Here is a 13,752-nt window from a genome sequence, read left to right on the forward strand (position 1 = left end):
CGCGCGCCATCACCAGAGCATGGCTCGAACGGAAAAGCGAACGGCCGTCGCTGGGGCGGGTTGAAGACACACATTGTAGATGGCCTTATTCACCCAGTGAATAGTTAGGAGTAATTTAGAATTATATATTTGAGACCAAAATATGATGGTAGAATTAGCGGCGAGGTCCGACCTTGGAAGTGAGCTGTTTACACGGTACAGACCAGTGACACCGGATAGTAGGGGAGGAAGTTTGAGACGTTGGATGAATTTCAAGGGTGGATTTTGGGGCACTGGACGCAAGTCAATAGAATCCGAGTGCAGTACGGCGTAGGTGGCCTCCGAGTCGTCGCGCCCTGCCTAGGGAAATTGATCTCCCCCGCATCCCCGTCCCCTCGGCTTCGACTGCCCACCCGCCGCCTGCGCCGATCTCCATCTCGCGAGGGCGAGTAGCAGCCTGCTGCTTCTGCCGCATCCTCGCAGGCCGGTGAGCACCCTGCTCGCGTCATCCTCTGTTTAATCCCTTATCTTCTCTCCTAGATCTGGAAGCTTTTCTCTCCGCCTTAGTTCCACAAACAATAGATTTGGGGGTTCAACTGAACCCCCTCATGCCCCCGGTTAGGTCAAAGATTCTGTCTTTGGCGAATTGGGAGGTGAATTCATGGGTGAGCCGACGAGCTTCGTCGTGATTTCCTATTCAATTTGGGGATCTTCTCGCTGTTTGACGTATTGGCCGTATGGCATATGCAGAAGTCGATGTGAATTCATTGCTTCTCCACCTTTTACAACGATATCTTGTGGGCTAGATTTTTTGTCGGGCTGGGACTATCTTGTGTGTATTCTTGATTTTGTCTTCAAAGATGTTATCCTAAAGGGGTGGACAAACTACTTTGCTTTTGTCGAGAAATTTGGTCAGTTTATTAACTGGGAGTTGGTTGAAATTACACTCAAAGTCTGCCAACTTTTAGTGAGCGCAGTTTGTAGAATCTATTATTTACTTGGTCAAGAAGATTGTGCCTATACATAAATAGTTACTGCTAGTTGAGAAATCTTTTCTACATTCAGTTAAGCTTGGATTTGGATGAGATATTACAATCTTCTGCCAACAAAAGACATAGTTTTCGGCATGTTGTTTTTGTTGTAACCAGAATTTCTATACTGTGAAGATTGTATGTACAACAGAAAATTTCTCTTATGCCGCAAAGCTGCATGCCATACTCTTATTTGCCACATGATTTGTTGGCTTTGTAAAAATGCCACAAAGTTCAGTTGTATACTCGTTTATCTGCCACACTTTACCATTTTAACCCACCAAATGTGCAATTTTCCCTTCTTCTGCACCCTCTTTCTCTCTTCTATGAGTTTGTGAATGGAGCTTGGCCGCACGGGCTGGTGCCCACTGTGTGTTTGGCCCAACAGAAAATTATATCTTAAAAATGTATGTCTCTCTATGGGCTTTTACACCCAGGCCTAGGACCTAGGTCCGCCACTGCGGCCGGGAGCAGGGCGCGTGGAACTGGCTTTCAGGAGGAAAGCCGTGCGTGGAGTAGGTGGGCTGCACAGAGCCAGTTGCTGAGGGCAGGACGCATATTGTTGTGCTGCTGGCTGCCAGAGGCGGAGGTAATGCTAAGGTTGAAGCTGGCTACTGGAGCTAGGGTGTCATAGCTCATGCCGAGCTCAGGTGCACGGAGATGGCGTGCGCGTCGGACATGCAGGAGTGGGGCGTCGGACGTGCAGGAGTGGGCTGGCTGCCAGGTCTGGCTCAAACTTTGGCCGGACAGAGCTAGGTCTGTCCTTGCTGGACACAGAGAAGAAGGGTGGGGATAGGACAAAAATGGAGAAGGAGAAGAAGGTGGGCATTAATTTGGAATTTCACACTGTATTGTGGTAAAAGAATGAATTGGTACTCAATTTTGTGGCATTTTAGTAAAGGCTTCAAACTTTTGTTCAAAATGAGAGTTTTCGCATCCAACTTTGTGGCATAAGAGCATTATTCTCTTTGTATAATGGAATACCGTTAACTTGTCTCAGGTGCAATTGTTATTAAGCAGAACCCAAGGGTCGTGTACCACATCCTTGAAATTGTGTATTGTCTGCTTCTAACCGGAAAGGCAATACATGCGAAAACTTTCAATGGGTAATGTGTAGTTGCACATTGATATATGGGAAAAACATGCAGTGGAGATTAAACATGGGAAAACTATCGCATAAATTTCTAAAATATCTCACATACAGGAAGGTTATTAGACAACCATATAAAATTTCAGGACATATGAAATTGATAAACAGTGAGGAAAAAAAGAGTATTCTTTATTTGTGTTTTTTTCTTTGCTATTTGTAAACTTAATATCTCACAGACAAAGTTGAGTTTTATCTTGAATTTTGTATGCCCATCTAATTTCATATAGCTATCATTGAGTTCTTTTTTTCAAATAAAACTCTTTTTGAGAACTTATATTCTGTGGTTTACATGTTTCCGACCTAGTTAAACATTTCACCATGTATTTACACTGGATATCTCGGAAATCTCACATCGTACTCCTATATCCACATTGTCTCATGTATAGTTGTCGATAGATCCCATCCATACAATGCTCCACATTGCATGGCAACAGATCAGAATGTCTCACTGGACGTACATTTGTGGCTTCCTTTAGCAATCATGTCTGATGTTTGCACTTCAGAGAACACAAACAACAATTTAATTGGCACATAAGAGGGCACAAACAACAATGAACTGAAATGAACAGACAAATCAGTAATTGCAAGATGTTTGCATAGAAATCTTGAAATGCAACTGATAAGTGATTATGGTTACAAATTGGACCATGCAAGTAGGCTTTAGAATTTCTAAGCTCTGCTCAGTGCTATTTTCCTTTTATTAGTGCATTGAGGCGGATCAAACTCATCTACATTTTTGGTAAGGTTTTGGAATTTAGACTTCGGAGTAGCTGCTTGCCATCTATCAGGCCAGTCGACAGGACTGCAGGACAGGATTGATGGGCTCATGAGTGGAAAGGGAAAACTTTATGTCATCAGCACACATTGATTTCCTCTGGAGTATAGACGCTTCAATGCCGGATATCGTCTTCCATTAGGAGTACATGTTCAAAAGATTCAATCTCGTGGAATTCACATGTCTGTACAGGTTCTGAACAAAAGAGTTTTAAATGGAAGGAAATATAATGAATATAACTGCACACAGCATTTTGATGAATATAAATCAGTATCCGTGACTCTTGATTAGTTATGGATAAAATTGAAATAGGTCATCTTATGGATTTCTTTTAAAGTAAAATCATCAGATGATTAGCATTTTAATGATGATGACATGGCTTAATATGATGGCTCATGTTATACTCAAAAATATAGGGGAGAGATTTTCTGGGATGGAATACATTAGTATCTTGTTATACCATGTATGTTTTTTTGATTAAAAAATATCATCTTCATCAATATAATTTATTTTCCTTTGTGGCTATGAGAAACTTTTTTAACATTTCTGTTAATTTCGTTCTCTGCAAATTGAGGGAAAGGGAGGTAAAAATGTTCACAGTAGCATGGTGAATGCAACTGTAGCAAGCTATCAAAGGAATAGATCATGTAAAACATGCACAATTTAGCTATAATCTGTACATATTGGCTTAAATTTACATTCATAATGTTCGTTGCTCAGTATGTGGATTCATATTGTAGATATTTTTATTATATACATAAATTTCATGGTTCTGCAGGCTGTTCAGCACAAGCAATTCGGAAGTTCTGTCTGAAACTACACTGAAGATTTTGGAGGGTCCTTAAGCAGGTTTTTTCAAACATACTGATGGATGGGGAATCCCAGACGAGTAAATTATCATGTGAGCACATGTACTCTTGGTACTTCACCAGGGAAGAACTGGAGAAATTTTCCCCATCTAGGAAAGATGGTATTACTGAGATAATGGAGTCAGAAATTCGGCAGTTGTACTGTTCATTCATTCGGGATGTTGGCATTAGACTGAAACTGTATGTACCAATTTCCTTGTTGAGTGTACCTTTTAATGTCAGTATAGCTCACTTTTCAAACTTATATGTTGGTTTTACGGCTAGTTTGTGCCCTTAGTTAGCACACAATAATTTCTTTTATTCTGGAAGTTTGCTAAGCTTGTTACCTATTTTAACATTTTTCTTTCAGACCACAGATGACTATAGCAACAGCAATAATGTTCTGCCATCGCTTCTATCTGTACCAGTCCCTTGCCAAAAACGGATGGCAGGTAAGGAGCTTTTTTTTTTTAATTTATCTCTTTTGTTGTGGTGGGTTGGTGTCTTTTAGAAAAAGCATTTTTCTGAAAGAATATTTTAGAAAAGCAATTGGATACAATCTTCTCTTTAAAAAATATTTACTGGCAAAGGTTCTCAAGGAACATATATAACCCTTGCATATTTTTATACTTGATCAGTTCATATACTCTTTGCAACTTGTGCTTAACTTTCCGATCTATTATCGGTTGTACAATAAATATGAAGCTGCATAATAACACTAACATTTAATCTTGTATTGCTTATTAAGTGCATGGCGATGTTACAGTGCCATTAGGTGATTTAGAAATTCAATTCCAAAGGGATCTACTTGTGCCAATCAGTAATCCTATATTGTAATTCCTTACTTTTTACTGTGCTGTAAAGTTTTGATATAGTCTGATTTATGGTTGATTTGCTTGGGATGTTTGGAAGATACAATAGTATTGAGATGTATTGTACAATACAATAGAACATCCTTTTTGAGGACAAGTCTGTTCAGCACTCCTGTTGAAGTTACACTATTGCCATTAGCCAACAGGAATACAGCTTACAATCCTGTTATTAGAAGCTAAAATACTATAACTGACCATCTAATAAGTATAAATCCTCCAGTAAGTTTTACAGATTTGATTCGCCTCACCACATTCACTGTATTCCTGTCATGCGGTTATTTAATTGAGAAACACATTCTTGTCTCTGCAATTAATCTGGAGTTGTGCTCGTTATCTGCACTTGCAGATGTTACTTGCTGACATGTTTCTTCATTGCTCAAGAAAAGAAAAAAAAAGCTGTGCATGTGATGCAAGCTGTCTATAACTAAATACTATTACAAGTAATTGGTGTTTATTTTATTTGCTTATTGTCATTCCAGAGCCAATAGCTTTACTTGTTTTTTATTGCAGACGATTGCAACAGTGTGCATATTTCTGGCTTCAAAAGTTGAAGATACACCTTGTCCTCTGGACCAAGTAATTAGAGTGGCCTATGGAACAATGTACAGGAGGGACCCAGCTACAGCTCGAAGAATCCACCAGAAGGTATAGTTGGATCATTAATTGAGTTTTCAGTATATATGTACCATCCAGTTAATGGTTGACAAGTAGTATCTATCAACAGGATGTATTTGAGAAGCAGAAAGCACTAATTTTGACCGGGGAGAGATTAGTCCTTACAACTGTTCGGTTTGATTTCAACATCCAACATCCTTACAGACCACTACTTGATGCTATGGAAAAACTTGGGATCTCTCAGAAGGAAGTGAAACAAGTAGCTTGGAACTTTGTAAATGATTGGTACGAGATGTGACATATCACTTTGTGACATTATTGTTTTGATGCTTCATTCATTCAACTGATCAATCTGGATGTATTCATTCTGTTGCTCGTAGGCTTAAAACAACACTGTGCCTACAGTATAAGCCCCAATACATAGCTGCTGGTTCGCTCTACCTGGCTGCTAAGTTTCAGAACGTCAAGCTTCCTGTGCATGGAGGGCATGTTTGGTGGCACCAATTTGATGTTGCCCCAAAACCTTTGGAAGGTATGTAGACTACTAAGCTGAAACATAATAGTACCTTGTGTATTCTTGGTATTTACAGTAAGAGACTAAGAGTTACACTGCTATAGCTGTCCTTCAGCAAATGAGGGAGATGGTTCACATGAAAGCAAAGCTGTTTGCTCATCCCAGTCCGGCTAAGCAAAAGGAAGTTCGTTTTGAAGGAATGCTGCTCATATCAAATAGCCCAGATTCTGTGTTGACTCAATCTAGCTTGTCAGTAAGCAGCTCGAGTCCTGAAATTGGAGACCCCAATGACCACCTGCAGGTGGATTCAAGTCAAGACAGTGTGCATATTGAGGATCGTAGCAAGTCATATCCTGAAAGGAATTTATCGAATCTTACTGCTGATATGAATAATCCCGGTAAAACACACAATAAAGAAAGCTTGGATCAGGCCTTAAAAATCAAACATGGTGGACTGATCTCATGTAATCAGCAGATACCATTAGATGCAATTGCAAAGATTGATAGCAGCACTGCTAAATGCGTGGAACAGAATATTGGCATTTGTTGCAGCTCAAGTAACACATTCAATGGCAAAATCTTGAAGCCGTTCTCAATAAGTCAGCGAAGTGGTGATAAAACAAAGTTATGCTCAGAGGGTGGATCATCGCTTACAGATGTGGACAGCAAAAGCACTCAATCTGTCGAACCGCCCACTACAATTTGTAACCATACCAGTGACAGTCTCAATGTGGACAGTTTGTGCTCTGATCAGAGACTGGCTAATTCCACTGCAGGTGCCACGGAGAAGGCATCATTTGTATTGCCTGTCCAGATAAAGGTTGATCATTTGTGTGTGGAGCGTAAAAAGGTAGATGTGGCACGGATAAAGGATTTGTTGATGAAGAGGAAGAGACGAAGAGAAAGACAAGGGCGGTGCATTCCTTCAGTTGACCTAAGTGAAGAAGCCTGGATTGAGAGAGAACTTGAGTCTGGTATAGTTTTTAAAAAAGTTGACCATGTTGTTGCATCGTATGATTTAAGTGATGAAGGCTGGATTGAGAGAGAACTGGAATCTGGAATTGTTATTGGACAAAAAAATGACCAGCCTGTATCTTTAGATGGTTTGACTGAAGATGATTGGATTGAGAGAGAGCTTGAGTCTGGGATTATAGTTGAACCAGGACCAGCTGGTAAGAAGCTAAAGTCAAAGCTTCTTTCAGAGGGTCATGAGATAATGAATAGCAGGTGGGAAATAAATGGCAAATCAATGCAAAATCAAGTCACATAGAATATGAGATATCCATACAGATAGGAGCACCATTGTTTACTCGTGTTCTTTATTTGATTGAATTAACTATACACCTCGTGTACTTGAAATGCTAGGGGTGTGCATGGGAAAGATTTTTGTTCTTTGTATAACTAGTAACAGTGGGAATTCACAATTTCAATCTTTAGGTTGTAGGTGCAACTGTACAATAATTAAGTGTAAATGTACAATCCGTCCTTGTTAGCAGCTAATCCTTCATTGTAAACTGTACCTGTCATCAAAACGAAAATAATGTTCTGGTGTACCGGGAAGCTTTTTTTTTTTTTTTTTTAAATCTGCAACGACGATTTCTTATTACTGAAATTCAGTGAGATCACCCGGGAACCTTACAAATTCTGGGATGGGGTCAACCCAAACAAACGATTGACCCGGGTTCCAACTCACACCCAAATGAGCAAGTTCGTGAGCAACTTTATTACAAGAACGAGGCGCAAAAGAGACCTCAAAGCTAGCAAACTGAAACTGGAGAAGCGTTTTTATTTCCGTGAAGATTGTAGCACCAGTGGCTAGGTCATGCGATGAGGACTTAATCGCCAAAGCCAGTATGGCCGAGTCAGTCTCAATTTCCACAGCAGATACACCTTGGACCGAGATGGTTAACAGAGCTACCAAGCATGCCCTTGCTTCAGCAGAAATAGCATCATTGACGAATTCCATGCGCCCAGCACCCGCAAACAAAGCATGACCCTCATCGTTGCGCAAAACAAAACCCCATCCATCTGTTTTGCGATCCGCTTGAAATGCACCATCAATATTAAGTTTGTAAACTCAAGCTAAACGTATGCTATAACTTTGTTGGAGTAGAAGTTGGCCACATTAATGAATCAATCAGAAAGCTACAGTTTTGTTGTTTCCATTATTAAACTGTGGGGTTCGTAAGCCTGATGGCTGTGCTATGTTCAGCTCATGGAATAGCATTCCTTGTGCCCGTTGAACAACTAGATGTTGTGGCGCGCCTAGGGTTGCTAATACCTTTTGTTTGATTATCTTTTTATATCTTTTGTCCGATCATATGTTTATACCTTTTATCCTACTGTAGTAATCATAAATACATGTTTATGTGCTATATGTAGAATGCAGGACATTGAACACACTTCATATATATTTCATATATAGATATATCTTGGTTTCCGTAAGGAACTAGAAACTAACCACGGCTTTGCCGCGCATTAGTATATATAGGCTAGCTCAATTGGATGGACCCAATGCACTGTTAATTATGAAGTCAGGTAAATAAGAATTGATCATAACTAAATATGTATATCCAAAACAAAAAAAAAGGGCTACATAATCACAAAATTTTACATTCAACTTACCCGATAATCTAGTTTTACATACCATCAAACTAAGTTGCTTTTGTTACTGACAATGAGAGATCAACTTTGTTTCTCCTTATAAAAACAATATGAGGTTCATATCAAATAGGTAAAATTTGCAACAGGACATCTGAAAAACGTGTAATTAGCTAGGGGACATCGTAAGAACGTATATTTGCTGTAGGGCATCGTAAAAAACTGGTAATTAGCTGCTGGACACTGGTGGGATTATTTTATTATTTTTGGAGGAATAGGAGAGAGAAACAATCATTAAAGACTAGTTTACCCTTGGCTCAAGTTAATCCAACGTGGGCCGCTAAACATTTTCTTTAGTTAGTCTTCACTAATCACGGGCTTAAACACATCTTACATTCTCATCACCAAGCAAAGAGCAAGAGAGGAGAAGAAACGATGGTGGATGTGAAGCACACGGTCTCATTTTTACAGGATCAAACTCTCACTCTCACAATCTCTGAACCTTTTGTCGAATATATGAATAGTTAACTGAAGAACAGAGTAGAACGAGCAGAGTTTTGGCACAGCGAAGTACCTTGCTGCTTTTCTGGTTTCCTAATTATTCTCCTCAATTACAGAGTTTGTTACATGCATAACAGAAAAAACACCCGATTGATCTGGATCCACTACTGACCGTGCCATCCCACGATCCAATTCAGTCCAACCGAAAAACTAGCTAGAAAACAGCTACATGCTAACTGGAAGTAAAACGGCTGCTGACAGATTCTAACACAGCCAACAATATGCAATGCAACTACAGAAACTAGATGCACAAGATTGCATTATTTAGCTAACATCGCAGGCCGCCGCTGACTGCTCGTTCGGCACCGCGTTCGCGCCAATGGTCGCCGTCGGCTACTGATGAGTGGCTGAGCGCGTTCATGTCTACATCACCGTGCTGGGCATGAAGGACATGAAGCCATGGAGCAGTAGCACCGGCGACAGTGGGCGAGCCTGGGAGGAGCAGCGACAGCAAGCGAGCGCGGTGGGCGGAGCGGCGACGGTGGGCGAGCATAGGAGGAGCGGCGGCGGCCGCGGGCGAGGTTGAAGGCGACGGTTGAGAGCAGAGAGAGAGAGAGAACGAGAGAGGGAGAAAAGGATAAGGAAGAAAAAAGAAAAAGAAAAAAAATCAAAGGGTAGATCTGTACTTACACAGCTATTTCTTTCTCCAATTCTTCCGGATATAATAAAATAATCCCGAGGGTGTCCAGTAGCTAATTACCAGTTTTTTACGGTGCCCTATAGAAAAACGCGTTCTTGCGGTGTCTCCTATCTAATTACACGTTTTTTGGATGTCCTATAGCAAATTTTGCCTGTCAAATATGTTTTCCTTACAAAGATATTGCATGATCAATACTTTGAGATTAGCATCAATGATGAAATAAGGAGATTTAACTATTTGTAATGAATAGAAAGTAAGACAATATTTTCAGTGAGGATAATAATATAACTTATCACCGAATCCATCGTCTTGTGATATCTCATTTACCACAGCCTTGTTTGGCATGAGCATTGCTCTCTCACTGAATTGTACAGTGGTTAAAGTCCCAGTTCTGCACCTGCATTTCTCAGTCCCAGCACTCTATGTCAACTTAAGAAAATGTAAATAAGGTCATGAACAGAAAAAACATGTGTTCTGAAGAAACGGAACATAACAATGTAGCCCCTTGAATTTGAGCTAAGGTAGACTTTAATTCAGATTTTAATATCTAAAGGATAAGGCAGTGACTCGGTTATCAGAATATAACATGAAACAAATAATTTTGAGAGAGCATAATACAAGTATATGTGATCTAAAAGAAATGCAGCTTGTTATCAAGACAAAGTTCTTTGTGACTATAGGGTAGCCCAAGCAGAAGTTCTGGTTGTGATCTTCATTCATGCAGAGGTGAAAATGAAAAGCAAAGAAACTCTAGTTTTAAAAGCAAAATAGAAAGGGCAATTTCTTTCTGCTGTTCTTATAGGTCAAAATTGTCCCACTGATGTGAGCATAGTAGAAACGATTTCTTGGGGTTAGTTTTGCTAGATTACTCCATGCCATAAAAAACATAAAGAAGATTTTATAAACAACTTGACAAATGTCCATAAAATTAGCATCAGGTAAGCAAAAGGTTTTGGATCTTAACGAACAATCATGTAAATAACTTTTATATAACTGCTAACTTTTTTTAACTAATGCTAACTAAATTTAAGCTCAAAATGCCTTACTATGTTTTCTTTTTCTCTCTTTCTTTTTTTTCCTTTTGCAGATTAGTGCAGCAGCTACCTGACCATAGGTGAAAGCATCGCTGCTAACAAAGTATACAGATAATGAAATGATTTGGAGGTCATTTAATCGATATCTGATTGACGTCCTCAACCATTGACACATACTCATCAGATTATAATATACATGAAGGTTACGGGTCATTAATCTGCTGATTGTATGGGGAAAGCATGAAGCATCATGTCAGATATGGAAACCTTGCTAATAAATTAATTGAATTCAGAAAAAAAATCTAGATGCATTTTTCCAGTTCAATTAAGAAAGTGTAGATGAGTCAGTATTCACCTAAAGAAACGAGTACCGGAATTGATAACTTGTGTGTATCTCCGGTGAGCTTTATTGCCTCTTTGCCAGAGAATAAACAAAATTGAGGATGACGGTGGATGAAAGGCTGCCGCCGTCTAGCTCGTTCCTCCACAGCGAGGTCAGGGAGAAGGAGGCCTAAAGATGAGCAGGAATAAAGGGGGAAAAGCTGCAGCAGCTGTGGATTAACCAGAGACCGTCGGGGGTGGTCGACTGGAGCATCTCGCTGAGGAGGATGTCGTCATCGTCGTGTCGTCGACAGTGTCGCCGCTCAGCCCGTGCATGTCGTCTGAGGGGAGCCCAGAATAGGGATGGGCAGGAGGCAGCGTCGGCGCTCGTTCTGCCCGGATCTGGCGCCCTTGAGCTCGTCCGATGAGGGACTGGTGGCGTGGCTTGGATGGTGCAGCGGTGACGTCTGAAGGGGATGGATAGGAGGCGATGATGGGGAGGAGAAGGTTGCCGTGGTGCCTGGCATGGGAAGGAGATCAGGAGAAGGATGCAGCGGCGGCCGGCAGCAATAGGAGGCGGAGCGATGAGGAGGGGAGGCGGCGGCGTTTCGGGATGGCGGATAGGTGCCCGTCGAACTGCGAGAATTTTCAGAATATGCTATCGAATACGCAGTGCTTTCAGGATTTACCATTTAATTCGTGCTACTTTCAGAATACGTCATCGGAGTGCGAATTTTCTTCGTTGCGTGTCATTCCGTACCCCCAACGTCAATCACACCGTCATCGTCCATCTCCCGGCGCTGCCGACGTCAGTTCGCCACCTCCCGCGCTCGCGTGCGTCACGCCGTCGTCCGTCCGCCGCCGCCCGCTCTCATGTGCGCCACGCAGTCGTCCGTCCGCCCGGCGCCGCCGTCGTCAGTCCGCCACCGCCTGTACCCGCGTCAGCCGCGCCGTTGTCCGTTCGCCGCCGCCATCGTCGTCGTCCTCCGCAGCTTCAGGGCAAGCAAGCGCGGCCACCGCGCGTGTTTGGGGCGGAGCTCCGCATGTGGGGCGCGGCGATGCTCCAGGGCTGAGCCCGGAGCTGCGTCAAGATGGCGACGATATGACGCGGGCTCCTCGTTGCCTGGATTGGTGTCGTCGATGCCCTGGACGTCGACACGACGATGCGACCACCAAGGCCGTAGAGGCCATCGCCGTCGAGGCCTCATGCCGCGACCGTGAGAGCACCTCGGTTTTAATCACCGGGGAAAAAAAAAGGAGTGGCTGTGTGGGGAACAAGTAGAAGAAAAGGAAGCTGAAAAGACCAAGCAAGCAAGCAACAAGGAGTCTCCTGCTTGCTTATGCGTGATGTTTTGCATTTTAAGGTTGATGCTTCGTTCTGGGAAAAAAATATAGCGATTTGTGAATGTTTTCAGTCTAAGATTCTGGATGGTGCCATTTTGTTTTGAGCTCACACGTTTCACCCACCCATCATTCTCAAGTTCGTCTTGCTGCTATGTTTGCATGGTTTCTCCTCTCGAAATACCAAAAAAAGAGAGAAAAGATTGTTGTCTTTGATTCATAAGAACGAATGTTTCCTGAATATTGAGTAAGGAAAGAGAATCTGAGTAAACGGCTTTGTGGCGGAGCTGGCGAGCAGGCAGAGGCCGCCACATACGACAACGTCGACGAGCTGTTGGTGAGGACAACGACGGGGCGGCTGATGGTGGGCGACGACGACGGCCAAGCTGATGGTAGCTGACGATGAGGGCGGCGCCGGGCGGACGGATGACTGCGTGGCGCACGCGAGGGCGGGCGGCGGAGGACGGACGACGGCGTGCCGCACGCGAGCGCGCGTGTTGACGAACTGACGTCGGCAGCGCCGGGAGCTGGATGACGACGGTGTGAATGACGTTGGGGGACGGAATGGCACGGAATGAAGAAAATTCGTACTCCGATGACGTATTCTGAAAGTAGCACGAATTTAGTAGTAAATCCTGAAAGCGGTGCATATTCGGTGGTATATTATGAAAATTCTCCCGGCGTGTGAGCTGGTGACACCGCCGGACTGACCTCCTGGCGCTAGGTGGCAAACGACAAGATAGGGGAAGCCTCGAGGTTGGACCTGACGCAACCGCCAACGTCGGAGGAGAGTGGAGAAGAGCCGAGAGGATAGGAAGGCGACGGCGGTGACGATGGAGCGAGGCACCGGCAATGCTACAAAAGAAAGAGTAGGGGCCGGTGTTGGCAGCAGCAGGGGCTTGGGAGGTAAGGAGCGGAGCGAAGGAGGGAGGAGTGCGAGGCGAGGAGCTCACCAGAGCCCAATAATCTCACCGCCCTGGGAAAGGAAAGGGATGAAAGAGACGTGGGGAGAAATGAAAAAGAAGGGCAAGATGGCCATTTGTCCTTAGATCGGGTGACATGGCCTCTTGCAGGCTCAAAAATGACACACGAGCAAGAAATCCTCTCTATCCGATGGCAGAACAGCGAAGTTATCCGAGAGAGTGGCATTTGAGAACACGCTATCCGGGAGAGTGGCAAATAGTCTAAAACCCCCTCCCTCCTTGCCATAGAGGCCGTCAGTGACGGCGACAGTTGCTGAGCCGGCTAGGGCGTGCACGAGGCGTGTTACCCTCTGCCTCCTTCCTAGCTGGAGCCGTCAGTGAAGGCCGCTGCGGCGGCTGGGTTGGTGAGGGCGAGCAGGAAGTGGCGGAAGCTAGAACTGGCCGGATCTGGACTACAACTCGACACCGGCGATGGAGATGAATGCACGTTAAGGCTGCCGCTAAACCAAGCCACAAATGAGGAGATTACAGTGAAGGCAATCTGGCA

General features: G+C 43.3%; 1 protein-coding gene and 2 long non-coding RNA genes across 6 annotated transcripts; 2 read left to right on the top strand and 1 right to left on the bottom strand.

Annotated features, from left to right (window-relative positions):
* Nucleotides 1-301: 301 nt before the first annotated feature.
* On the top strand, nucleotides 302-7,298 carry LOC127762362 (cyclin-T1-2). 4 transcript variants are annotated; one of them, XM_052286852.1, is made up of 8 exons: nucleotides 313-466; nucleotides 1,448-1,831; nucleotides 3,714-3,984; nucleotides 4,154-4,235; nucleotides 5,166-5,300; nucleotides 5,380-5,555; nucleotides 5,651-5,802; nucleotides 5,889-7,298. In XM_052286852.1, the coding sequence occupies exons 3-8, from the start codon at nucleotides 3,803-3,805 to the stop codon at nucleotides 7,052-7,054; spliced, it is 1,893 nt and encodes a 630-aa protein (XP_052142812.1). In that variant the 5' UTR covers nucleotides 313-466; nucleotides 1,448-1,831; nucleotides 3,714-3,802; the 3' UTR covers nucleotides 7,055-7,298. The 4 variants fall into 4 exon arrangements, with proteins under 4 accessions (XP_052142811.1, XP_052142812.1, XP_052142813.1 ...); XM_052286851.1 differs by lacking the exon at nucleotides 1,448-1,831 and having other exon boundaries at nucleotides 302-466; XM_052286853.1 differs by lacking the exons at nucleotides 313-466; nucleotides 1,448-1,831 and adding an exon at nucleotides 482-644.
* A 1,678-nt stretch (nucleotides 7,299-8,976) lies between these two features.
* On the bottom strand, nucleotides 8,977-11,327 carry LOC127762364 (uncharacterized). Its single transcript, XR_008015520.1, has 2 exons — nucleotides 10,976-11,327; nucleotides 8,977-9,983 (listed from the first exon to the last, which is right to left on the bottom strand). It is a non-coding gene; the product is annotated as an uncharacterized LOC127762364 (long non-coding RNA).
* A 49-nt stretch (nucleotides 11,328-11,376) lies between these two features.
* Nucleotides 11,377-12,347, top strand: LOC127762363 (uncharacterized). The gene is made up of 2 exons (XR_008015519.1): nucleotides 11,377-11,565; nucleotides 11,654-12,347. It is a non-coding gene; the product is annotated as an uncharacterized LOC127762363 (long non-coding RNA).
* Nucleotides 12,348-13,752: the final 1,405 nt, after the last annotated feature.

Source organism: Oryza glaberrima, chromosome 2, assembly GCF_000147395.1.
Source record: "Oryza glaberrima chromosome 2, OglaRS2, whole genome shotgun sequence".
In the NCBI taxonomy this organism is placed as follows: Eukaryota; Viridiplantae; Streptophyta; class Magnoliopsida; order Poales; family Poaceae; genus Oryza; species Oryza glaberrima.